This window comes from Pseudorca crassidens, chromosome 2, assembly GCF_039906515.1.
Source record: "Pseudorca crassidens isolate mPseCra1 chromosome 2, mPseCra1.hap1, whole genome shotgun sequence".
Taxonomy (NCBI): Eukaryota; Metazoa; Chordata; class Mammalia; order Artiodactyla; family Delphinidae; genus Pseudorca; species Pseudorca crassidens.
This window is the reverse complement of record NC_090297.1, coordinates 111,976,859-112,001,868: the sequence shown is the minus strand read 5'-3', so window position 1 is coordinate 112,001,868 and position 25,010 is coordinate 111,976,859. Positions and strand designations below refer to the sequence as shown.

Sequence of the window (25,010 nt, the reverse complement as noted above, 5' to 3'; positions counted from 1 at the left end):
TAGGTCAGAAATGGAACCATTGAATTCCTGTGATCTCCTGAGAGCTCAAATCTGGAATAAGGAGTTGGGAGGGTAGTATTTGATGAGCCTCCTTGGTTCTGTTTTCAGCCATCGATGTGACCTACTTGCTGGAGGAAGGATCAGGCAGGAAACTTCGAAGGCGTACTTTGTTTATCCCAGAAAACGGCTTTCGGAAGTGAACCTCAAAGAATGAGAACCTCAAGCATCTGGGATCCAGTGGAGCTAACAGTCCTGCCTCCTGTTCTCTGAGTGTAGACAGGGGTGGGAAGGGTCCGTCCAGCAAGGGGAATGGGGCCATGTCATTGACATTAGGTACTTAGTAAACCTTGGAGCTAGTGGAGAGGAAGAGGAAGGGGATCTGTCTAAACAGTTCAGTTTAACTTGTTTTCCTCTCCATTGCTTCACCCTGAGGGTTAATAATGTAGGGTGGAGGGCAGAGCACATTGGGGATGACCAGAATCTTTTGGTACTTTACAGCACTTGACCCTCCCCACAGCTTGGGTTTTTCTGTGTCATCCTCTGATCCTGTAGGCATTGCTAAGAAGCTGCTTCCTATACCCAGGTATAACTCAAACTCCAAAGGGATAGGGCCAGGATCCCCACCCCTACCCTGTCTGTTCTCTATAGGCTCCGAGAGCTACCCGAGACGTAAAACAGAAACAGTAGCTGGGCCTTGTTCCAAATCCCTGACTAGGAAAAGTTTCTCTCTCCTCTTTTGCCCAACCAGGTCAAAGTAAAATGTGAGTTGACAACTCAAAGCACTTGTAACTGCTGCCCCCTCCCTACCTCTACTCCCCCAAATGGAATCATGGAATAGGGAAGGCCCCCATGGGGTCAGAAGGGCACAGTACTTATTGTAACTATTTTTGTTTTAACCTTCATAACCTGCCGAACATATTTTTTTCTAATGAGAAGCCCAGGCCCCCGCCAGCACACGTGCTGTTTATGCGCTATGGTTCTTGTGTGTCTGCTGTGCTGTGCGAATGGAGATTCATTTCAAAGAAAAATCATTTTAAAACCTACATAAAAATGAACTCTAACCACCCCCCAACAAAAGTCACTACATAAACTGTTGAGCAGTATTCACCTATCAGAGTATTTGTTGTGAGTGTAGATTATCAATTGAAAACACTACTTCTTGTTTTACTTGTACAGTTTTCAATGTCCATCTCTTAAAGAGACAGTGTATTCTCCCCACCCCTAGTTCCATCTTTCCTCCACCTTCCTGATGACTTCATCTTCAGGAGGGATATCCAGGGTGTCACCTTCCTTCCCATTCTCTTGACCAGAAGTTACCAGATAATACTGTCTCTTTAAAAATAAAATTTAAAAAGCTTTGCTTTGTTGTCTTTTCAGACAGACATATGCATATACGTTTTAGGTGTTCTTATAAGAGAAAAGATGGTTTTTAAATGTGCCAAGTTGTGTGTGTATATATATATGTATGTATATATATATATATATATATCTGCTGCGTGATTAGTAAGCAATACAATAGTTAAACATTTTCCCATTACTTTTTTCTAATATTGGACCAATGCTCTCCTAATTGTACATTTCCTCTTATGATGACGACGCTCTGACTTGTTTAGGTAGAAACATTGACCACCTTCCATTCCATTGAATCTTTCTTTTTCTCCTTTCTGTGTCAATCTTGAGGAAAAAACAAAAAAAAACAAAAGAGACAGGGGATGCCAAAGATCCCCTTGAGCAGAGAAAAAGCAGAATAAATATTTTATTAAAGAAAAAAGAGAATTAAGAAAATAGTTTGGAGTATTTTCTTACTGTAGAGAAGCACTGTACATTACTAAGAGACCTGGGTATAAGATACTCACGTGTGGAGCTGGGAAAATCGCATGTCCAAGCCCGTTTGAGTGGTTTCTTTTGGTTTTCATTGCAGGGAGCCGGGTGGGAGGGAGGTGGGAATAGGGGCACTTTGGGGGTCTCCTTTTAGTCAAAGCAGGAAAATGACAAGAAAGAGATTAAAATTCAATATTTCCTTTAATAGTGTTAAACACTAAAATTTTAAAAAAGACGAAAAAAGAAAAAAAAACTTTGTAAAATGCGAGAACAGAAGCAAAAGACACTACGCTCTGTCATTTTATCTTTCTTTTGTTGAAAGACTAAAAACTGAAATGTTTTTTAGACAATCAAATGTTAGGTAAGTGCAAAAACTTGTTTTTTCTTACTGGTGTAGAAATTAATGCCTTTTTTTATTTTTCGGTTGTTTTATAATAACGAATAAAAAGAACCCCCTAGCTGCCAGGCGGGTTTTGGTGTTTGAAATGCGGGGCAAAGCACTACATCACTGCAAATAGATACAGAGTTAGTCTGCATGTCTGTAGGCTGTGTGATTGCGGAAAATATAAATGCTGCTAATATATTTCCTTTTTACAAAAGCATATCTAAATAGATGATTGTTTTGATGTTAATCTTTGTAAATTATGTATTACCAATTTTAACATTGGATGTAATTGCATAAAAAGCTTGCATCTCAATCCTTGAAAGTCTAGTATTAAATGGAAAAAACTTTTCCTAACTACAGAGTGATGAGCTTGCTATTTTTTTCCTCTTCCTATCCTCCAGTTGTCTTTCAGGATCTTCTCCATCGTGTTTCCAAAGAGATCTGTTTAAAACCACATCATCAGCATCCTGGGCCCCACGTGGGCACGCTAACTGCTGTTGACTATCAGATAAAGCCATTTCCTCAATATTACAATCTTTTTGGTCTGGGACCAGCCTAGCCAATCAACATAATAATCTTCTACACCTCTACCGCTTGTAACACATAGACATCATAAGTTTATGCTACATTTTCTAGGCCACTATGTTAGACCATTTCCACTGTAAGCAATTTACACGTATTCATTTATTTAGTCTTCACAACAGCCTTTTTGGTTGGTACCAAAACCAAATTTTATAGATGAGGAAACTGAAGCAACAGAGAGGTTAAGTAACTCACCCAAGATCTTGTAGCTAGTTAATCCTCATAATAGCCCTCTGTAGTTACTATACCCATTTTTGTAGAAGCAAAAACTGAAGCTCTGGAAGGTTAAGTATAACTTGCCAAAGATCACCTAGTAACTAGTGTTGGAGCCAGAACTCCAAAATCTTTATGTTCATCTGCAAATAGGAAAGTGTCAGAAATAGCCAAAGCATGATCCTACTAAGGAAGATAAATCCGTTCCTGCCAACAACCGAAAGACCTAACAAAATCTTGCCCCAGACAGGAGTCAGACATTTAGGGTTTGAGTCAGCTAGACTATAGTTGCTCGGAAGCATCAAGACAGTTGACTGCAAGAGCTCAATCTCCACTCCTACAAGAACTTGGGGTTCGTCCCACTATCACACAACAGTCTATTCATGGCTGCAAAAACAATACATTAGTAGTTTTTTTAATCTTTAATTTTTTAACCTTTAATATCCCTTTAATACCTACTTACAGCTGTTCTATTCTAGATAATATGTAATGATAATAGTACAAAACTAATTTCATATCAATGTTTGTCCTATCTCAAGATGTCCTGCAAGGAGGTCCCCTGTTCTGTTACCTGAGAACCATTAGGCTCCAACTGCCAATATCACCATATCTCACTGATGCTCTGACAGTATTGTTCTATGACTCCTCCCACTTTTGAGGATTACCCACTATAAAACCAGGCACATAGGGATAGGAGTCAGGAAAAGGAGAGGGCAGGTTGAATCACAGGAAATTAAAGCTCTATATCAGTAAAGGATTTCTAAAACTTTAGAATCATGCCCCCCCACAAAGATTACTCTGTAGATCTCACTTTAAGAAATATTGGTCCCAAAGTCATCTTTTATATCTACTCTTTTATAAATTAAAACTTTATAAAAACAGAACTTCTTTTTGCAGGAGTAATTTGCAATTGAAGACGCATCATAAACTTGAGTACTCCCGCTCTTAAGAATATAACTATGAATTCCCAGAGGCTCTCAGAATCCAGTTTGAAAAACATCACCCTAGAAAACACCTGAAACGCAAACTAAGGTCCAAAACTGAGAGGGCTGCCAAACACAAAAAGCAAAATTAAAGCAAGGAGCAGATGAATAACATAAATTGGCCAGGAATGGGGAGCATTAAATCTTAGAAAATGGCAAAAGTATGAGACATCTGATTCTAACCAACCCTGCCCCTGAGTATTTCCAAAGCTTCAGATCTAAGATTTTTATTTCCTCAAGTCCTTTCTCCTAACACCAGCCCATTGTGCTCTTAACCAAGTTCCCAAAGATGAAGGAAAACTTAAAATTTCTTTCCTGTTTCACCTCATAGTTCTCAGCTTCTCCCTAACTTTCCTGTTGCCTGGTTATAATTATAGCTTTCTATTCTTCTAACCTTTTAGTGATTCTCCTCTAGGCAATCATTTATAGTGATTTCCAGCCCCATCCTCCAAGCTCTAGAGCATTTAGCTATTCTCATTTCAAAGGCCTGAAACTCATTAACTCCTAACAAAGTAATAGATGTTAAGTTATTATGCTTCCTAAAATTATAGCACCACAGAATGGTGATATTAAATAGAAAAAAATGTGTCCCTTCTTAAAACCTTTTAATCCTTCCCATCACCTCAGATAGTCTGATAAGTACAATTTCATGGACTAAGTCTTCCCATCTCTCCCATATCTCCTCAGGCTCCTACCATATCAGTCTCACCAAGCAAAGATATCAAGTCTCAGGCTAGAGAGGCACTTCCTGCAAGTCAGGCACCAATTGGGGACTACTTCATCATTCCTAAGGGAACAGAAAGAACTAGACCTGGGCTAGGAAGGAAGCATCTCCCTTGGGCGCCCCATAATATGGCCTCCCTCCCCTCCCCCCTAGCCTATGTCCTGAAACCGACAGTGACAGACACGTTCAACTCCCACTCTTTATTGGGACAAAGGAAGAAGAAGGCAGACCGACACCACAGGCCCACCCGCCAGGGGTGTCCAGACTTCAGCACCTAGTACAGCATGAGTATATCATAAATACAGGCAACATGGGATGGGTGAAGTGGGTAAAGTTTCCATACACAGGAAGAAGCCTAGAGGCCCTTCTAGTCTTGGAAACTGAGGCATACACTGCACTGCCACAGTCTACTTACAGATGAAAAAGATAGAGGGGGGCGAGATTTGCATTTTGCAGATAGGGAGCTATTCCCTACTGCGGGTTGGAAAGAGGAAAGAGATTGCATGGAGGGAAATGCCTTTTTATACATCTGGAAGAAGAGCAGATTTCACCTTATAGATGGGTATGGGAGGGAAGGAGGAAAGTTTATTTTACATGTTAGCAGAAATGGATGTGGGAGGAAAGTGTCATTTTGTAGACAGGGAAAGTACTTCGGGGATGATCAGTTTACATGGGGGGAGAGCTCACAGGCCATTCCATTCCCAGGTGACAGGAGGGAGAGAGGTGCAGGAAAGGAAAAGGTCCTAGGCCTAGAGAACAAGAGAGGTGTACCCCACAGGCACCAGCCCCTCCACTCCATCCTTCCCACAGTGGAGCCAGTCCTCATCCACAGTCGCGATGACATGCAGCACTTCCCCATGCCGGAAGCTCAGCTGGTCAGGTCCTGCAGCATTGTGGTCACAGAGAGCTCGGACTGCCCTATAAGGAGCCAGAGGGAGATGCTGGGATGAAGTGAGGCAGGGGTGCCCAGCTGTCCCTAGCCTCACCTTCCCACTGTATGGTATGTCCCCGTTGGTTCAGCTCAGTAAACATCAGTTGGGCTCTGGAAGAGACATGGGGACCACATGTTGATTCTATTTGGGCCCCCAGCCCTCTCCTGAGCTCCAAACCCACTCTTCAGCTGCTTATTTGATGCAATTTGCACTTCTCTGGTGCTTCAAATTCAACATATGCAAACAAAATGACTCATCTTAACCCTCCAAACCAGTCCCCTTGTGTCCCCTATAGTGGTAAATGGCATCACCTTCCACCCAGTTGCTCCTGGCAAAAACCAGGCTGTCTCAGTCTTTATATCCAGTCGATCACCAAAACCTGTTTGATGTTTGTATCTCCCACCACTTTATATATCTTTCTCTTCAACCCCACTGCCATTGTCCTCATTTAGGCCTCTCTACTCTTTCTCTGGACCATTGGTATATGATCTAACTGGTGTGCCTGAACCTTGACAGCCCTGTCCAGCTCCATTCTCCAAACAGCAGTCAGAGCTGTTTAAGTCTAAAACTTAAAACTAGCAAGCCTGTTGTCACCAGACTTCAGACCCTTCAATGGCTCCCACTGCCTTGGAGTGATGTCCAGATTTCTTAGCTGGCCTACTGAAGCCATCAACCTCCCTAACACCACTGCCAGCATCCTCCACTCCAGCCACAACTAATCATGTACTCATAGTTCCTCACTTACCACACCTGGGCTTCTCCACCTTTGCATCCTGTTCCTTCAGATGCACACCCACACCATCACTAGGCCTTCTCTGAGTCCCCAGACCTGGGGAAGAAGCCCTGTCTCTATGGCTCCAAAGGACTCAGTCTTCCTTTCCTAGAGTCTTTCCCACACAGAATTGTAAATGCTCGTTTATTCACTGGTATCCCCACTGGAATACAAGCTCCTTGTGGGCAGGGACTCCAACAGGTTTTCCTTTGCATTCCCTCCCCCAGCATAATGCTAAGTACATAGTAAGTACCTGAAAAGTAATCGAATGGAAAATCAAGAAGCCTAATTCAATGGATTGAGAGAACCGAAGCCAGACCCTAAAGTCAACGCAGCCCCTCATACCAAATTAGAAGACCCCTCTAAAGAGAAGAACAGTGCCCCAGTGGACACACGTGTGCATTCGTATACACATAACATAATAAAAGTTACCACTAACCGGGCACCTTCTGTGTGCCAAATGCTTTTATATTGAATAAAAGCACGTTTAGTCTTCATGACAACCATAACAAAAGTATAAATTATCCTCTTTTTACAGAGAAAGAAACTAAGGTTCAGAGAAATTAGTGTCACACCAATAATAAATAGCAAAGATGCAACGCAAACCAAGCACTGACTTTACAGCCCAAGGCCGTTTACACCGCCTCCCATCCACTCTGTGAAGACAGAAAAACACATAGGTATAACACGCACACCACTTTCTCCCCGACCCTCCTTACCTGTGGGTCTGCGCTGTGCTGGGTGCCGAGACCTCAAGTTCCTTAGGAGAAGAGGGAGTCTCGGGAGGTGCCCCCCGCTTCACCAGAGCCAACACACTCACTGTCGGGGGCAGCCAGCTGGATGGTCTCCTGGAGGAAAGGATGCAGGGTCACAGAGGTCAACCCACCTCCATAAAAAGAACCCAAGTACCCAGGACTTTGGAGGGAGGAAGAGGCTGAGGGACGCAACTGTGGTTCAAAAGAGGTCAGGATTGGTCACTGCTGACGGCAGAGTGGCAGTTGTGGGACAGTTACCTTTAGGGTGACTAGGGAGGTGACAACGAACGTCTACAACACCAAAAACTACAAAGGGACCTATGGAACCAGCAGGCTTAGATCCAGAGGGTCACTAGAGAGTACCTGAAGCCATTAAAGAGCTACCAATGGTCAAAACCTAGAGCAGGAGTTGGCGAACTTTTTCTTTTTTTCTAAAGGGCCAGAAAGTATTCTTGGCTTTGAGGGCCAAGAGGCAAAATGGACAATATTACGCAGGTATTTACATAACTGTTAAAACTTAACGACTTAAGAATATAACCATTTTTACTTCAGGGCTGTAGAAAAGCCAGACTGTTAACCTCTGACCTAAAGGATCCCTACTGAGTTTCAAATTGGGGTGACTGAGGGAATTCCCTGGTCCAGTGGTTAGGACTCGGCGCTTTCACTGCTGGGTCCCAGGTTCTCAATCCCTGGTCCAAGAACTAAGATCCCACAACCTGTGTGGCACGGCCAAAAAAAAAAAACAAATTGGGGTGACTGAGGGCTCTGAGAGGAGATCAGAAGTCATGGAGAGGACCAGGAACCCCATTACCTGGACTTTGGGGCTCCACTCTCAGTTTCTGTGAGGCCCCCAGGCACTCCAAACAGTCTCCCCAGCCATACGCCTCTGCCTGGTGCAGCTTCCTCTGTGGGCAGGGACCTCTCCTGTGCGACCTCAGTTGCAGTCCTGTGATGCCTCGATCCCCATCGGGGAAGAGGGAAGCCCTCGGTGCCGCCAGAGGCGTAGACCCGGGAAGCCTGGGTCAGCTGCTCCCACCAGCTGCCTGGGGTAGGCGGGCTTGAGGGGGCCGAAGGGCCTGGAGGGGTCTCCCCAGAAGCCCCCCGGAGGCTCTGGGCCAGCCGACCCCCCCAGTGCAGCATGGCTTGCACAGTCTGCTGCAGGGCTGGAGGCGAGCCTGGGGGGTCAGGGGCCTGAGGCAGGCCCAGGGGCAGGTGGTGGTGGTGCTCAAAAAGCAGGTCCAGGTGGAAGGTGAGCACCGACAACGGCTGCAGCAGGAGCAGCAGCTCCGTGGACAAGGAGGGGCAGCCGCCCTGGGCCAGGGAGAAGAAGCCGGTGGGCAGGTACAGAAGGGACAGCAGGCCTGGGAAAGAGCAGGCTAACATCAGCCCCTGCTCTGGGCCTAGTCCAGAGCATCAGCCCACCAATCGGCGAACATCCTCCCAGGCCTCTTACTATGCTGGGCACTGGGGCAGAGAGAGGGGGACACGGAGGGGTGCAGAGCTGCCACATCCCCGCCTGTGTGGAACCACGGCCTAGAGAGGGAGACACACGTAGAACGTGTGGTGACAAATCTATAACGAAAAGGAGGACTTGAGGGCCATGGGAGCAAAATGGGCGAGCGGGGTGTGGAATGGGGGCGAGTTAGCCTAGTTTGAGGTTGGGGGTAGAGCCTCGCTGAAGAAGGACCCGAAGGATGAATGAAAGTTAATGAGGAGGCAGGAGGGGCAGGAAGCCCTATTCTAGGTGGAGGGATAGTAAAAATAGGGCCCTGGGGCAGGAAGAACAGGAAAGGAAGACTGTCACAGGACCAGGGAAAGCCCCAGACCTGAAGGCAGCGAGCAGAAGAAGGCAGAGGCCAGATAACCAAGACTTTGGAGGTTACGGTGAGGATTTGGGTCGTTCCTCCTATGGACAATAAGACTCCTTGAAAGAGTTTTAAGCAAGAGAGTAGTAAGATCTGGCACCAGGGGGAACCAACAGAAGAGATCCCTTCCCCCACCGGCCCCAGCCTAGCACCCCCATCCTCTCCCATCTGAGCCTCTGACCTGCATCTTCCTGGAGACTGGAAAACCACAGCTCCAACTGCTTAGTGCTGGGGGAGAGAGGAGGGAACAGAAGTTCAAGGAGGTGGAGGACTCCAGCCCCCTGTGGGTGGAGGATGGGAGATGAGACTGGAAGAGGGAAGGCCTTCTCTGGGGACATGGGGCACCCACCATGTGTCCCACCCATGACACTCCTGCCATCTCCAGGCCATGGGAGGGATGCCAGAAAGAAGGCCACTCACTTGAGGAGGCCCAGGATGAAGGCATGGAAGCGGCTACGGCTGCTTCTTAGCAGGGCCAGACGGCTGACCTGGCCATACAGGGTTCCGAGGGAACGGGCGCTGGAGCCTGAGGACACAGGGCGCAGTCAGCTAGGCCCAGTCCCTGCCCCAGTCCCTGCCCCCGCCCGCCCAGCCCCACACTCCTCCCCCTTCACCTGGCTTCACAGACGCCTCCACCACGCTCCAGGGGCTGCTCCGGCGCTGCCCAGTGATGAGGTCTTTCCGGAAAGGCTTCAGCCCGTCGGCCACCAGGGCATGGAGGGCCGGACAAAGGGTGGTCAGCACAAGGTGCCCCACATCTGGGCTCAGACGGCTATCCCCCAACTGGGCCTGGAGGCAGTGCAATGGGCATGGGTCCAGAGATACCTCCAGCCTTCTCCCCGCCGATTGCTCCTGCACCTCAGAGCTACATTCACCTCCTCAACCCCAACGCCCTTCCCACAGGCACCTTCACCTTCTGCACTAAGTTCCGGGCGGCCCCAAAGTGCGAGATGATTTTATCCACTGAAGCGCTGACAGCTATCAGGAGACCTGGGTGGGGGCCAGGGAAGGGAAGAAGCGTCAAAGCCCCCTGTCTCTCCCTAGGCAAACCCCAAGGGACTTGGAGAGCCCGGTTTACACAATTTGACCCTGAGAGAGGAGGGCCTAAAGCGAGGGGAAGTTGATTCCCAAACCAAGGGTCGGAAGTCAGGGTGTCCTACCTTTTTTCTGCTCCTGCAGCTGGCCAGTCCCACTCTGGGCTTCTGCCATCCACAGTCGCTGGTCCCCGGGGACGCCGGTGAACGACCAGGAACTACGGACTGGGGTAAGGGAAGAACGCAGTGACACCAGGGGTTACCTCAAGGACTCCAGGCTTCCACACGGGTCATCTCCCGCGGGTCTGCAGCATCCCTGCCCTTGAAGTCTTGGGAAAGGGAGCACAGAGCTGGGTGGAGCATACGGCAGCTCGACCCGGGCTCCCAGAGTGAAATCCTGCACATATCTCAGCACTGCCATCCTGCTCCCCACTTCCCGGTTCCTATTTCCCTTCCTCACCGCCCAGCTCCTCGATCCCGGAAGTCCCGAGGTGGGGCAGCCGCGCTCACCTCCCGCCTGCCAGGCAGAGGCCTGTAAGGCGGGAGATGACAGGGCGAGGGAAGGGAGGGGCAGCATTGTGCCCGCCGCCTGGGGCCCTTGTCAGGTCTGCAGGGACCCAAGGAGCACGTGGGGAGCCTGGACCAATGGAAAGACAGACAGACGGGAAAGGGAGGAGAGACAGGGGGAGAGGAGACCCAAGGATTGGGAGGCTGGAAGGCGCCGGAAAGGGGAAACCGGGGTCCTGCGCCAGCATCTCGGAGGAGGGTGCCCGCTGCAGCCCACGTGGGGCTGGCCCCATGGAGAAGGAGTGACCAGAACCCCCTCAGCCAATGAGCTCAGCGAACTTCACCCTTTACCCTTCCCGAGCAAGGTGGGGATCAGGCTCGAACTGCACTGGCCAGAGAATTCCACAGAGGGTGTGACCCAAGGTCCTTACCAATGGACTTGCTGGGACTCCCTTAAACGCATGAAAGCCTGCTAAGCCCGTATCCACTATGCCCGGGCCTCGAGGGAGAGTGGCCGGGCCACGAAGCGGAAAAAGCAGCAACCTTTGCCCAGTACAGGGAGCCAGCAGGGCCAGACTCCCCAGTACCAATGAACTTAGAATCTGCCCAGGTTGAAGGGCAGGACCCAGAATAGGTCTGGGCGAGGATGGGTGGGGCTTTGGAGTGGGCGGGGCAGCCCCGCCTGAGGCGTGGCCCGCGGGGCTGGCCCGGGTCCTTCTTACGTAGCCTGGGAGGAGGCGGTGGGCTCCTGGTCCAGCGAGGGGCCTTCGGCGGACGAGGTGGCCGTGGCAGCGGGGGGGCGGGTACCTGGCGGAGTGGGGAAGCCGCGGCGGGGAAGGTGCTACTTCTGGGAAAGAGCGGGGACAGCAGCAGTGCCAGCTCAGGGCTGGCCAGGCAAGGCAGGTCCCCCCTAGCCGGAGGCGAATAGGCCCCCACCGGGGACAGGCGGACAGGCAGCAGCTGCTCCTCTGGGGGACTCGGCGCCCCCAGTAGCCGCAGCCCAGCGCCGGGCCAGCCGGCCAGAGGCGCCAGGAGCAGAGACCCAGCTGCGGCCGCGCCCCCACCCTCCAACAGGGGGCGCCCGTCAGCCGAGAACCGGAAAACCAGAGGCCGAGGGAGCGGGAGGGGACTGGCTGCAGGCAGGATTGGCGGGGCAGGTGCGGAGGGGAAGGAGGCCAGCGGGATGGGCAGCCAGGCAAGGAGGGGCGGGAGAAAGAGGGAGCAAAGAGTTAGTCCCGTAACCCAAGGACCCACCCCGTTTCCCTTTCCCGGAGCGCTCCCTGGTAGAAGGGGACGGGAAGGATGGGTGACACAGAATGGAGGGGAGACAGGGGGTCGGGTTGGAAGCTTTGGAGGTGTGGGCGAGGCCAAAGCCCAGCCCTCCTCTCGCTACCTCCTGTGGCCTCTTACCCTCAACGCCGGCCTGCGGGCCTGGTTCCTCCGGCTCCTTTGCGGCTGGGGCCTCCTCACCAGCAGCTGGGCTCCCCGCCCTGCCCTCTTCGGGCTGCCCCTCTGCTATGGGCTGCAGCCCAGGTCGGTTCTTCTTCCTCCGTGGAGGGACGGGTGGAGGTGGGGGCCGGGGCGGGACCAAGGACCAGCCAGCTGGGGGGTCTCGGGGCGGGACTGGCGGGGGCGGGGCCCGGCTTCGGGACCTGAGTTCCTTGAAGGTGGTGACTTCCCGGGGAGGCGCCGGGGAGCCACCGAGCGACCCCGTGGGGGGCAGCTCGGTGTCTGGCGAGAAGACGATGAGCCAGTCACTGCGGTCTTTCTTGGCCTGCGGCACGAGGGGCAGCCCTGGGCCCCGCTTGCGCTTCTGGGCCAGCTCGTGGAAGGACGTGATTGTCCGGTGGGGCACCGGCTCCTTGCTGACGTCACTTCTCCATTCCCCATCAGTTTTCCCTGCATCTGTTTTGGAGCCCGTATCAGTTATTCCTGTATTGGTCTTCCAACCGGAGTCGAATTTTCCAGGTTCAGTTTTCCAGCTAGAGTTAATATTCCCATTGACTTTCCAATCAGAGTTATTGTTCTCAGTGATTTTCCAGCCAGCTTCAGTTTTCTCTTTGTCAATTTTCCAAATGGGGTTGATTTTCCAACTGGGTTCGGTTTTCCCAGCATCGATTTTCCCATCATCAGCCTCTAGGAGGTCAGAGGTAGGGAGGTCCTGCTCCTCAGCCTCATCCTCTTCCTCTAGTCCTGGGGAAGGCAGGTCCTGGCAGGTGGTCAGGGCATTGCAGTTGGAGTCCAGGCCAGAGCCAGGTGGAGAGGAAGCTTCAGAGCAGGAATCAGGAGAGCAACAAAAGCTGTCTGGGGAGCAGGCGCCTGGACCTGCAGAAGCCAGTGAGGAGCCTTGCTCCAGAGGAATGATGCTGGGCTGAGGGTGGACATCCTCATTGCCAGGGAGGTCCCTGGAGTAGACCGAGATGGGGGACTCATCAGGGCTAAGATCTGAGCAGGAGCTGAGAGAGGAGGAGCAACCCGGGTCTGAGGGAGAGGCAGCCCCCTCTTCGTCCTGTGCTGGGTCCTGCCGGTTTTCTAGGCCTGGCCCATGCTCCTGGCAACATCGGCAGGGAACGGCTGGGCTGTTGGAATTGGCGTCCACCAAGGTCCCGCTGCAGGGGCCCCGGCTCTCCTTGCCCCCAGTGTCACCTGGGGGAGGGGATGTGCTCAAGGGCCCCTCCCGAAGCTCCGGACGGCGGGACAAGTGCAGGCCCAGAGAGACATGCTGGAGGTGGATGTGGTTGAGGTTGCAGAGTAAAGCCCTCTGAGGGGACAGCATGGTGCCAGCGGCGACGGGATGGCCTCTAGAGAATGAGGAGCAGGCCTCTCACATCCACCTACCTGGCAACCGCAGATGCAGCCCTAGAAGACAGGGATGGTGAAACCCAGCCAGTGAGGGAGCGGGCCGCGGGAAGGACACGGAGGTGACTGACGGCTGGGGCAGGCCTGGAAAGGCGCCTTGGACAATATTTAAATGAGATGCAAATAGACATCGACTGGCCATTAGTTTCCGCTGCAGTGTTTGCAGGTGGAGTCGAATGTAACCCCCCAGGAATGGGGCGGGGAGGGTCAGAGAATGCGGCTGCGCTCTCGATCTCCTTGGAGGTGCAGGGGCTTGGAAAAGAATGGGGCCCAGAATGGACTCCGGGTCCTCTCTGCTGCAATCTGGCTCTGCTCCCCAGCCTGCCCCTCACTCCCAGGGGAAGGGGTCAAGGGACGCCCCGCCCAGATGCTCTGAAATTGGGTGGTGGGGAGGCTCGTTTGGCTGGTTGATGCAGGAAAGGGGCGGGCGTGGGGGAAAGGACGGAGCAGCCGTCATCATGTCAACTCCGCCTGGCAGTTAGGCCAGCCGGCACAGACCCCGAGCTCCGGCCTCCAGCCACGGTGCACGTTCACCCTGCTCCGAAAACCAGCGCGTCTATCTATCCATTCTCTCCCCATTTGTCTCTATCATCCAGCTACCACCCCACCCCTTCTCTATTCATTTTTTACCGCTAACCTCTCTTGCCCCACCCCGCATGCCCCAACCCGTCCATCCACACCCACAGGACGAGCCATCCTCACCAGGGTCCTCCTGCAACCGCTCCAGCGTCTGCTCCTTCGCAGCTCGGGTCCCCGCCCGGCCTGCACAGACTGGAGGGGAGGGGAGCTGGGACAACCGGCGCCAGCGCTGCGCAGCCGCGCCCCTTCACGCATGGGCGTGGCGTGGCTCAGACCCAGCCCCCAGCGCTTGACGTCTCGCCTGTGTCACCCAACCAGGCCCGGCTCAATGGCTTTTGATGCAGCCTAAGCTTTCAGTCCCAAGAGGGTCCTGAAGCCAAGGCCCGAGGTCCTCGCTTCCATGCAACTGCCCCCCACCCTGCCCATTCTAGACAGAGCTGCGCCCCTGGCTGGCACAAGCAGGAACAGAAGAACCACAGGTTAGACAACAATTTATTGAGAGCCTCCCCCTCCACCTTCACAGTCTCTAAGTCACTTTTTCCGCTTGTAGATCTTGTTTGCTAGCCCCAAGAAGATGGCTGGGGGCAGGGGCGCAGCATACTGCTCAATGAGACCCATAATGTGGCTGTAACTGTGTTCCTCGTACTGCGTGAACACAGCCCGAAGATTCATCTCCTCGTATAGCGCCTTTACCCGGGCCACCTTCTCGGCCTCCTTCTGCCCATAGTTCTCCTGAAGGATTGGAGGCAGGAAAATGGGCTTATTAATCTCCCCCCAGCACCTCCAGGTCCCCTCTCCTTCCCCCATCCAGATATTCCAGAACATCTCCAATGCCATTCACTCCATCCCTGCCTCCAGTTTCAAGTGTCTCTTAGTATCTAAGATCTTGAACCTCCCCCTCCCCATCCCCATCCCAAATGCTCAGATAGTGGCTCAGGCCTCAGTTTCCTCTAGTCCAGGGTTTCCCAACCCTTGGCACATTTGAAATTTTGGGCTGGATAATACTTTGTGTGGAAAGCTACTGTATGCATTGTAAGATGTTGGGCAGCATCTCTGGCCTCTACCCACTAGAAGTACCTGTGACACATGCACACACACCAAGTTATGACAAAAAAAAATGTCTCCTGACACTGCCAAACGTCCTCTGGGGGGTCAAAATCACCCTCACTGAAGAACCACTGCTCTATCCCCTTTTTCAGCAGCTCAGGGATCCACAGCCCTCTCTCAGGCACCTGCAGGATCTGGCGCTGTTCCGGAGAGGCCCGTTGCAGACACTGAACCACCAGCCAGCTGCACTTGTTGTCCTGGATGTCAGTGCCGATCTTGCCCGTCACACTGGGATCCCCAAAGAGATCAAGGTAATCATCCTGGGTGGGGGCAGGTGCAGAAAAGGAGGAATGAAGAGGCTCCAAGGCAGGGAAAGAGGAAAGTTGGAGCCTTTTCTCTGCCAGTGCCTCATGCCTTCCTACCTGAATCTGAAAGAACTCTCCCATCTCCAGCAGAATCTTCTTGGCATTGGCATGCTCCTTCTCCCCATCAATGCCCGCCTACAGTGAAAAGGGGATTAACAAGCCATACACCAGAGATACCTTCATCTTCCTGTGGCCGCTTCATTCCACGAGGTCTTGCCCCAGTGCAGCCCCCAAATCTTCTGTCCTCTCCTTTCAGACATCCCTGGCTTCCCTGATCTAGGAAATCCTGACTGATGGCCCAGCCCCCATCCCACTTATTTTAGCTGGGTCTTCCTGTGAGTCATGGCAGAGGTGAGTCCATTCTGGAGGCCCTCAGACTATCTCTTCTCTCACAAGGCTCAGTCCCTGAGTCACTGATCCTTCTTCCTAATCTTTTCGCCATTTCCAAATTCTTTCAGGATAAAAAGGAAACTTGGAGAAGGTCAGCACAGACAGTTAATCCCACTGACCACCTCCGAATCCAGTCTCCTCCCTCTCAGCCTGAATTATATCCTCCCCACTCCTATCCGTACTCAGATGGAGGATTTATTGTTCCCCCTTGATGGGCCATCCACATTCATATTAACCACTCAGTTAATTTTCACAATAGTTCCATGGGTGGGGATTTTTATCCTCATCTTACAGCTGAGGAAACAGACTCAGAGAGATTAAGTAACTTGCTCAGGATCACACAGCCATTCAGTGGGGGCACCAGACTGTCCAAAGTTGTCTGCCCTGTGGCCTCCTATCCAAAAGCCCACATGGGCAAGGCAGCGAGGGTGGGGAGGCTCACTCACCATATACATAGCAGCAGCTACAGGAAGGTAAAAGGAGTAGAAAGCTGTCTTGTACTTGACAATAGATTTGTACCTGAGCACAGGGAGAAGATAAACTCCTCAGAAGGATAATGCCCCCGCCCCAGCCCTCCCTCACTGTCCAGATATGGTTCCCATTGTCCCTCACCTCTTTTCAGTGAATCTGCCAAGATCTACATTGCCCTGGGGGGCCGTGATGAGGTCCAGGGTCTGTCCGATCTCAGTCTGATAAGAACTCTAAGGAAGAGGAAAATGGCCCATGACCTGGGCTTTCTCCAGGGCTGGAGAACCCTGAAATCTTGGGCCCTACATCCCATACCAGTTGACACCTGGGCAGTCAGAAAGACAGCAGGAGGGAGAGAGGGGCCCAAGACTCAAGGCCCATCCAGTCACACACACCATCCCTTACGACTCCTCAGTCACAGAGACACAGAAGCCCCTCTCGCCACCACCACCCTCCCCAATTCCCTTCCTCAATTACTTCCCCATCCAGGCAAACCGAGGTATCTCCTGTGTCCCGAAACAAGCTAGACGAGAATGTCCTACAGAGGCCAAGGCTACTGTGGGCAGCCTCTGGGCACTGAGCCCTGGTCTGCAGCACACCTGCAGGAAGAGCTCAATCAGGTTCATATAATAGGGCTGCTCCCGGCAGTAGAACTTCAGCAGGCGGTAGACACATGCTTCCAGAAGGAAAGCGTCATTGATTGCATCCAAACCTATGCCTGGCTGTCAAAGACACAGAAAAACAAGCAATCAGTCTTTGGCCTAGACTCATACCAAGAACCTGTAACTCTGAACACCTCCACAGGCTCCACGTGACCATCTCCCCGTGGCCTGTTCCCATGCCCACCGCTACCTTCCCGCCCACTTTACCTTCTGATACCAGCAGATCTGGCCCCGTCGGGTGAGGGATGAATCCATGATGTCGTCTGACACCACGAAGAAGGCTTGGAGCTAGAACGAAAAGTGGAATAAGAGCCCCAGGGCTCCTTATTACTGTTCCTTCTGCCAGCAACAGAGCTGCTGCTTTTGAGAATCACTGAGCTGGTAAGGAAGGTCAGGATGAGGAGGCCGAGGACTTTTTTTTTTTTTTGCCACACTATGTGGCATGTGGTATCTTAGTTTGCCAACCAGGGACTGAACCCGTGCCCCTGCACTGGGAGCGCGGAGTCTTAACCACTGAACCACCAGGGAAGTCCACCAAGGACTTTTCGTCTGTGCTGTGGGACTTTGGAAAGTTACATGACTTCTCTGGCTCAGGCTTCCCACCTATAAAAAGGGACAAAAACTCCCTTGTTTTCAAAGTAAGAGACACAACAGATCTCTGACATCTCCAGACAAGCAGCCCTAGACAATCCCTGGTTATCAGGGAGATGATGAAACATCTTCATATACTGGACTCTCTTGCGAAAAACTTCAGTGAATGCTTCAAGTAAGATTTCTTCATGCAATTTGACTTTACATGACTTGTGGAACAAAAAAGCCTGTTCCTGTGTCCTCCCCGGCACTCTGCTTACCTACTCCAGTGACCAGGAACAAAACCCCACCTCAGGGAGCTCGTTAGGGAGCGCAGGTCTAATAGGATGGAACTCAAGTCTGACTTCCGGTAACTTTCACCCATGGGTCTTAAACATCATCAAAGGGCTTCCTCTTCTGAGTGCCAGCCTACTTGAAGGTACCCAAACGTGCTGGTTCCCCACAGGACTGTGAACTCCTTGGAGGCAGGGCAATGTGTTTGTCCCCCTGGCACTCCCAGAGCCCAGCACAGCATGGTCCCAGAGTGGGTGTGTCATAAGTGTTTGTCTAAGAAATAAATGAGAGAATGAAGCACTGTAACGTCCCCCAGGATAATTCTTGCAGTCAGGCTACACATTCCGGCTCCTTCAAACAGCTTTTGAAGACATGGTTTTTGTTTTTTCTGGGTTTTTTTGGCTGCACCACACGGCTTGCGGGATCTTAGTTCCCTGACCAGGGACTGAACCTGGGCCCTCAGCAGTGAAAGCGCCGAGTCCTAACCACTGGACCACCAGGAATTCCCCGAAGATATAGTTTTGAAATCTTCACCCCACCCTGATCCCTGTATGTGCTCTAGTGGATCTGCATCGCTCAGAGGAAGTGCCCAACACCACCCACCAGCTCACGTGTGGGCAGAGAAAGGGTTATGGCGATCGCTGCTCTTGTTTCAGGCGAGGTCCCTGTGCACCTTGACCTCTGACTTCGCCCTGGGGTGGGACCTGGGTTTTCCACACCGGGGGCACACGTTTTATTTATGATGTGTTTATTTGGAGTGACATTGTTCCCCTGAAGCCACAGGTCCACTGCCTCCCCTGAGTGATTACAAGGGCCATCTGGTTTCAACCAGCACCACTCAACCAAGATTGTCTCCAAAGGGCGTTCATTCTGTGGCCTCCCTCAATCTTCTCTGCCCCCCAACTGCACTTTCTATTTGTTAGGAGAACTTTAAATCTATAGGGATGGTACCACAGTACTGGGTTGCGTTTTTTTAGTCATCTTCCCAGGTATGTACTATAGTGGGAAGTAACGGGAAATATACCACATTACCTATGTAGCATCCTTACCAAAATGTTTACCCTGATTATTTCCTCATGATATTAATCAGACTGGATTGTGAGATACTCTACCAAATAACTGGCCTGGACTTTAAAAAGTCAACTGTGATAGAGGAAGTATTCTAAAGACTGGAGAAAAACTACCAAATGCGATACATTACTCCTGCTTGGATCCTGGATGTTTAAAAAAAAAAAAACCTATAGTGGACAATTGGGGGGGATTTACAAGTATTTAAATATGGAATATACATTAGATAATATTTTAGTACCAATGTTAAATATCTTGGATGTTGCTATGATCTGGATGTGCCCTCCACCAAAATTCGTATGTTGAAACCCTAACCTTCAAAGATGATGGTACTAGAAGGTGGACCCTTTGAGAGGTGCTTAGGTTATGAGAATGGAAGCCTCGTGAAAGGGATTAGTGCCGTTATGAAAGAGACCCTACAGAGCTCCCTTGCCCCTTCCACCTGAGGACATAGCAAGGAGATGCTGGCTATGAACCAGGAAGAAAGCCCTCAGCCGACCGTGCTGGTGCCTTGATCTTGGACCTCCCAGCCTTCAGAGCTGTGAGATATAAACTTCTGTTGTTTATAAGTTACCCAGCCTGTGATATTTTGTTGTAGCAGCCCAGACAAAGATGTGATAACAGTATTGTGGTTACATAGGCAAATGTCCTCATTTTTAGGAAGTAAATGCTGAAATAGAAAAATAAGAGATTGAAGGAGATGAGGCAGAAGTGAAAGGAAGATAGAAGCAGAAATTATAACAAAAATCATCCAAAACAATGGTGGACAGCTCAAATGGAATCTTGGGGAAGTGACAGAAGTACAGCTGCGTTTAAGAAAACATGGGGCGGGGTGGGGGGGACTTCCCTGGTGGCGCAGTGGTTAAGAATCCGCCTGCCAATGCAGGGCACGCAGGTTCGAGCCCTGGTCCAGGAAGATCCCACATGCTGCGGAGGAACTAAGCCCGTGCGCCACAACTACTGAGCCTGTGCTCTAGAGCCTGTGAGCCACAACTACGTGAGCCCATGAGCCCACGTGCCACAACTACTGAAGCCCGTGCGCCTAGAGCCCGTGCTCTGCAACAAGAGAAGCCACCGCAATGAGAAGCCCCCGCACCACAACGAAGAGCAGCCCCCGCTCGCTGCAACTAGAGAAAGCCCGCGCGCAGCAAGGAAGACCCAAAGCGGCCAAAAATTAATTCATTAATTAATTTTTTAAAAAAAGAAAACATGGGAGTTTCCTGGTCATCCAGTGGTTAGGACTCAGGGCTTTCACTGCCAGGGCCCAGGGGTCAATCCGTGGTCAGGAACTAAGATCACGCAAGCCGCGTGGCACGGCCAAAAGAAAAAAACACCCCCAGATGCACCCAGTGCAGCTGAGGTTAACAGCAACCGATTCTACCAGGTGAGCTGTTGGCCCTTCGTACTCTCGCCTCCCTCCGCCCCACAGCTCTGCCCCTCTCCTCCTGCCCTTCCCTCCTTGCCCGCCCTCTGTGTTTATGGGCTCCTCGGCCCCTCCAGATCCCTAGAAGGGCACCAGGGGCCCTTCACCAGGGGCCCCGTCCACAGTGAGGCCATCGTCCTTCTACCTCCTTGGAGGCAAATCCCTATTCTCCAGCCCCATCTCTCTTACAGGCTCCAGATTGGAATTTCCAACACCTGCAGGACAGACAGCTCCACTTGACCTGCTCATACAGAGAATGCGGTGTGGCCGACTCAGCTCGTCGCGTCCTCCCTCGGGCCAGCTGCTCCTCTCCGCAGGCCAGAATCACCCGTCATTCGCCAAGCCCTGAGCGTCTTCCCTCCTGGGCTCACTGGCCCCCTCCTCAGGGCCTGGCACCGCCGCCCCCAGAACCTGGTCCCCCTGTCGCTAATGAAGACTTTAGGCCAGGCCAGCAAACCATACACCTTCAAGGGCCAAGTGAGCTTGGAGACAGGAAGATGTGGGGATTGGAGCAAGATAAAGACAGACCCACACATGTCCTGTCTTGGGAAAGTGGCCTCAATTCAACTTCAGCCAACTGTTGCTACATGGGACTCTGGACCCAGATCTAGCAATTTTCCAAGTAATGCTAGAAATCTGGTGTTTATGTGAAATCTCTTCTTTGTTAGATTTAGGGAACTTAATTTTAAAATATTTTCGAAAACTACCAATGGGCTTCCAGTTTTCAATCTTTGCCACAGAACAACGTTCTAGAAGAACTACCTTACTTCTGCGGCTGTCCCCTGCTCAGAGGAAAGAGTTGACAACTTTATGGCCAGTTCCAAGGCCCTGGCCCACAGCAGGTCTACAGGTGAAATGTGTACCCACTGGCAAAAGAGTTTCCCCACATTTGTTAACCCTTGGAGTAATTCACTAAGTCTGGCTGCAGCACACGAGAGGCACAGAAACACAAACAACCAAGAAACCAAGTCTCAGGCCCATCCCTCCTTGCCCCACCCCATCCTACCCAGAGTACCCCCACTCTAGTAAACCTCGTCTTCTCCTGCCCCTCCCCGTCCCTCTTACCAGTTCCACACACCAGCCCACGGTCAGGGCCCGCCGGAGACTTTCAGCATCCTGCTTCCTGGGCTCCACCAGCTCCCGGAACGCTACCAGCACTGTCAAACCCCGATGGTACTTGCCTCCGATGGCATTGTACTCCAGGACCTAGGGGCAAGGGCAGAGCGACAAGGCATCAGGGTCTACGGAGCAGCTATTCTGAGAGTTCTCCTTGCCCTTTCCCACTTCCAACCACGAGACCTAACTTTATCCTCCTCAACCCCAACCCCTCCTTCAGGCAGCCTCTGGAATTGCTATTCTCTTGGCTTCTTCCCAAATCCTGGAGCACAGCTAGAAGTTCTCCAGTCCCCAGGCTCTCTCTGCATTGCCTTCTTCAGTACACTTAAAGGCTCCATACGGGAGATTAAAATCTGCTCCCAAACCCCCAGGACAGGGCTTGAACTGGGCGAAAACTCTGTACGTGCTACTGATAGGGACAGAGTAAAAGGACAACGTAGGTGATTAAATAGTTAATCCCACTAGGGGACTGTAAGTAAAGAAAAAAAGTATGGGAGACCCCTGTAAGTTAATGATCACTGAAGAAAGCAGGTTCGCTTAACCACAAAACCAAGCAGGCCTGCTTAGCAACAAAACCATGCAACAGAGCACAAGATATGCCCCAAAACAATAAAATAATGGTGGCATGAGACTCACATCCTGCCCAGTGAGTTCAGTAAGTTAATGACCCCGAGAACATGCTCTCTGCACACACACAAAAAAATTTATGGAAAGGCGACATTTCAGTGTGAAAGACCCTCATTGTACTAAGACCTGAAATAATTGTTCCATAGCGACACGACAGTCCTGGCTTAAACATGTAGGGACAAGAAAACTCCCCTGCCCAACCCGGAGGAGGAGGTGATGATGAAAGCATGACATCTACTCAAGAATGAGGAAGAAGGTGGTTTTGTCCTCCTCCCCACTTTTCCTTTGATTATAAAACTGTAGCCCACAAAGTTCTTGGGGTGTGGCACCCTCTCACCCACCGGCTTGTAAGCCTCACAAGCATTCTATGCTAATAAATCACTTCTTTTCTATCACTTTGCCTCTTGCTGAATTCTTTCTGCGCTGAGACATAAAGAACTGGAGCTCCTCAGAGCCCCCAGAAACACCACCTAGTGGCTTCACTATGGGAATGGCTGGCGTGCTCACGTCTCTCCTTCACCCCGTCCCCAATTCTCCTAACTTCCCCTTCACAGCCCATTCCTCCTTTCTCAGCCACCTCCTCCAACCCACAGTTCAACCTATCTGCAAATGAAAAGCCTCTTTCACTTTATTAAAGGCAAGCCCCCTACCCACAGAGTTGGCCAGAGGACAACTTGGAGGGGACCGAGGTTGGGGAACCCACCCCCCACTCCTCCAATGGCATCCCCTCCTGCTGGGGCTTCTCATTGTGCCTTCTGCTGCCCTGCTGTCAACCAGATCTAATTCACTGGGAAGACTTCCCTTTTAATCTCCATCCCAGTGTAGACAGACATCCTTTTCCTTAGTTCCCCTCAGACAAATGAGACAGCATTTACAAAAAGAATTACTAGATACTCCAAAAGAAAAAAAGAATTAGGCAACTTAAGTATCCCAGCAATAGCTCCTGTTCTAGAGCAGGGGTTTCTGATGATACACTAGCTTCACTCAGGCCCACTTCAGACTGCTTCCTCCCAGGTCCCTGACAAGGTAGCACCTTAATGATTTCTGGACACCTAATTCCCTTTCTCAACAAAACTAAAGACTTACCAGGTTCAAGGCCCTCCACCCCCATACAAAGCAGTCTGGCTGGCTCAGCAGAACCACAAGGCAGGATTGATCGGCTGACTAAATATATCTGCCCAGGCCCCAGCCCCTCCAGAGTGGACCCAGAGTCACTCAGATAAAAGCCTGCTCCCATACCTGTCAAAAGCCAGAGCTGGATCCCACACATGCACAGAGAGTGCAAAGGTTCACTCTCTCAAGTTGTAAACCCCTCACCTCCTTGAGTCGGGCAATAGCATCTCCTGTCTCTGGGTGTCCAATGTCCTCCTCAGTCAGCACCTTGACAATCTGGGAGAAGTGCTGGATGAAATCCTGCCTTTCTTGGGCATAAACATCCAATTTCTGGTCTCCATTCATTCTGAGGGAGGAGTAAAATGCTCTGACAAGAGGGAGGACAAGTCAGAAACCTAATCAGCTGCTCCCCTCCCCAAGGCCCCTCACCCCGCCAAACTCACCGAGGCTCCTCTGTCCATGCTTGGCACCAGCAGCGGGCACTGTGCCAGGCCCCCAGGACTGGGCACCCATGCACCAGGGAGGGCTGCCGTAGGGAACCCAGCCACCTCTCCCGGGGTACCCAGCAGGGGGCTGGCAGCAAGAAGAACCCCACAGATCTCAGCCAGCGGGACAGGGGCAGCATGGGGGGTGGCCTAGGGAGGGGGCATCAAGAACTCCCTGCAGGAGCAAGCACCAAAGGCAGATGCACGTTGTCAGCTCCCCGGGTCACCCTCCAAACTTTCACCTCCATACCCAGAATGCCCCACTCTTCTGGGCTGAGCTTGAGGGCGTTTACAGAAAGAAACGCAGGGAACAAAAAGTATGGCTGCGTGACCAAGACTCAACTGATCACACTTAAAATAAGACGGCTAGAACTTAATGCCACCTAACTTTATCCGGTTGAGAAACCGTCAACGCCTCTTCCAGGGAGCCTCTGGAATTGCTACACTCTTGACTTCTTCCCCCAAGTTCTGGAGCACATGATAAAAGAGTCCAGAGTAAAGGACCTCAGGACTGGGGGCTGGGAGGACCCTTAAATCACTCTATTTTATGGAGGTCAAACTGAGGCTCTAGGAGATAGGAAGATACCTGGGGAGTGTCAGCGCCAAATCTAGAACACAGGTCTCCCCTGGTAGGCGGGGAGAGGGGAGCGCAGGCTCTGAGATGCCTCAAGAAGAGAAGTGAAGGCGGAACCCCTGGGTGCTATGGACATGTAGCCTGGGGCTCTGGGACTGGGCGTCCTGAGCCTCACAGAACTGGGACTGCGCAGACAGCCTCGGAGCAACACTGGGTGGGTGGGGAGGGTTCGCAGCAGAAGAGCAAAGCAGGGTGCAGTTATCCTGTGGGGTTTCAGGAAAGCACATGGCAGAGTTCAGGAGTTTCTGCACATCCACAGTGTCAGTCGGTCCACCAACCCCCAAAACGGGGGAACTCTAACACAACAGACTGGACCTCCTGTGCCTTAAAGTATCGCTACAGAGGTAAGGCCGAGTTTCTAACCCCTGCCAGCCCTCGACCTCTCTCACCTGTTCCTGGACGCCAGTTGCTGCTCCAGATTGTTGGCTGGGTACTCCTAAAAGCCGGACCGCTCGGCGCTCAGCTCCCTGGGACCAGTAGTTCTCGATCTCCTTTCACTCTAGGTAGAAATGCTTCATTAGACTACAGTTCCCGACATGCCATAGGAGGGACAAGGACCACGCGATCTAGTGCTGGCTGGCTGGGCGGAGACGAGCCACACTGATTGGCTGCTTCCCCTCGTATGAGCATGAGGCCCTGTAACCAACAGCCAATGGAAGGGCTGCGCTCAGGGCCGGAAGCTAGGAGGAGCTGCAGTGGGCGGAGGGTGGGGTGAGGATGGATGCAGCCGAGGTGAA

General features: G+C 51.6%; 3 protein-coding genes, 1 long non-coding RNA gene and 1 pseudogene across 26 annotated transcripts in view; 3 read left to right on the top strand and 2 right to left on the bottom strand.

Moving 5' to 3' along the window:
• ASH1L (ASH1 like histone lysine methyltransferase) overlaps window positions 1–2,565 on the top strand; it is a 205,285-nt gene extending 202,720 nt beyond the window's left edge. For all 9 annotated transcript variants that reach the window (XM_067728086.1, XM_067728081.1, XM_067728085.1 and 6 more), the window contains one exon: window positions 109–2,565. In XM_067728086.1, coding sequence (XP_067584187.1) covers window positions 109–200 — 92 coding nt within the window. In that variant the 3' untranslated portion in view covers window positions 201–2,565. The remainder of the gene's footprint in view (window positions 1–108) is intronic.
• Window positions 2,566–4,893: 2,328 nt separating this feature from the next.
• RUSC1 (RUN and SH3 domain containing 1) lies at window positions 4,894–14,333 on the bottom strand. Of its 12 annotated transcripts, none has more exons than XM_067728101.1 (11): window positions 14,135–14,333; window positions 11,984–13,432; window positions 11,296–11,706; window positions 10,193–10,291; window positions 9,940–10,022; window positions 9,647–9,821; window positions 9,453–9,558; window positions 9,214–9,260; window positions 7,979–8,528; window positions 7,132–7,260; window positions 4,894–5,626 (listed from the first exon to the last, which is right to left on the bottom strand). In XM_067728101.1, exons 2-11 carry the CDS (start codon window positions 13,347–13,349, stop codon window positions 5,458–5,460), a joined length of 3,135 nt encoding a protein of 1,044 aa, XP_067584202.1. In that variant the 5' UTR covers window positions 13,350–13,432; window positions 14,135–14,333; the 3' UTR covers window positions 4,894–5,457. The 12 variants fall into 12 exon arrangements, with proteins under 12 accessions (XP_067584202.1, XP_067584205.1, XP_067584203.1 ...); XM_067728104.1 differs by having other exon boundaries at window positions 7,979–8,210; XM_067728102.1 differs by having other exon boundaries at window positions 9,946–10,022.
• Window positions 13,202–14,321, top strand: LOC137219476 (putative uncharacterized protein RUSC1-AS1; annotated as a pseudogene).
• Window positions 14,334–14,485: 152 nt separating the features above from the next.
• Window positions 14,486–24,803, bottom strand: FDPS (farnesyl diphosphate synthase). Of its 4 annotated transcripts, none has more exons than XM_067728119.1 (11): window positions 24,663–24,715; window positions 23,598–23,814; window positions 23,359–23,521; window positions 21,364–21,504; window positions 17,151–17,231; window positions 16,881–17,003; window positions 16,426–16,514; window positions 16,260–16,332; window positions 15,481–15,558; window positions 15,174–15,378; window positions 14,486–14,743 (listed from the first exon to the last, which is right to left on the bottom strand). In XM_067728119.1, exons 2-11 carry the CDS (start codon window positions 23,777–23,779, stop codon window positions 14,616–14,618), a joined length of 1,263 nt encoding a protein of 420 aa, XP_067584220.1. In that variant the 5' UTR covers window positions 23,780–23,814; window positions 24,663–24,715; the 3' UTR covers window positions 14,486–14,615. The 4 variants fall into 4 exon arrangements, with proteins under 4 accessions (XP_067584220.1, XP_067584219.1, XP_067584221.1 ...); XM_067728118.1 differs by having other exon boundaries at window positions 15,244–15,378; window positions 24,663–24,707; XM_067728120.1 differs by lacking the exon at window positions 23,598–23,814 and having other exon boundaries at window positions 15,244–15,378; window positions 24,663–24,803.
• LOC137219477 (uncharacterized) lies at window positions 15,699–22,436 on the top strand. The gene is made up of 2 exons (XR_010941140.1): window positions 15,699–15,774; window positions 20,490–22,436. It is a non-coding gene; the product is annotated as an uncharacterized lncRNA (long non-coding RNA).
• Window positions 24,804–25,010: the final 207 nt, after the last annotated feature.

Excerpts from the sequence above, each read along its gene's own strand:
- FDPS (XM_067728118.1), bottom strand. The coding sequence starts at position 23,779 with ATGCTGCCCCTGTCCCGCTGGCTGAGATCTGTGGGGTTCTTCTTGCTG. Across the intron at positions 23,522-23,597 it reads GCATGGACAGAGGAGCCTCG|AGCATTTTACTCCTCCCTCA; the intron begins GTGAGTTTGGCG and ends CCCTCTTGTCAG. Across the intron at positions 17,232-21,363 it reads TGGGCTGGTGTGTGGAACTG|CTCCAAGCCTTCTTCGTGGT; the intron begins GTAAGAGGGACG and ends TTTTCGTTCTAG.
- RUSC1 (XM_067728101.1), bottom strand. The coding sequence starts at position 13,349 with ATGCTGTCCCCTCAGAGGGCTTTACTCTGCAACCTCAACCACATCCAC. Across the intron at positions 10,292-11,295 it reads ACCGCCTCCTCCCAGGCTAC|TCCGTAGTTCCTGGTCGTTC; the intron begins GTAAGAAGGACC and ends CCCTTACCCCAG. Across the intron at positions 9,261-9,452 it reads TTCATCCTGGGCCTCCTCAA|CACTAAGCAGTTGGAGCTGT; the intron begins GTGAGTGGCCTT and ends TCTCTCCCCCAG.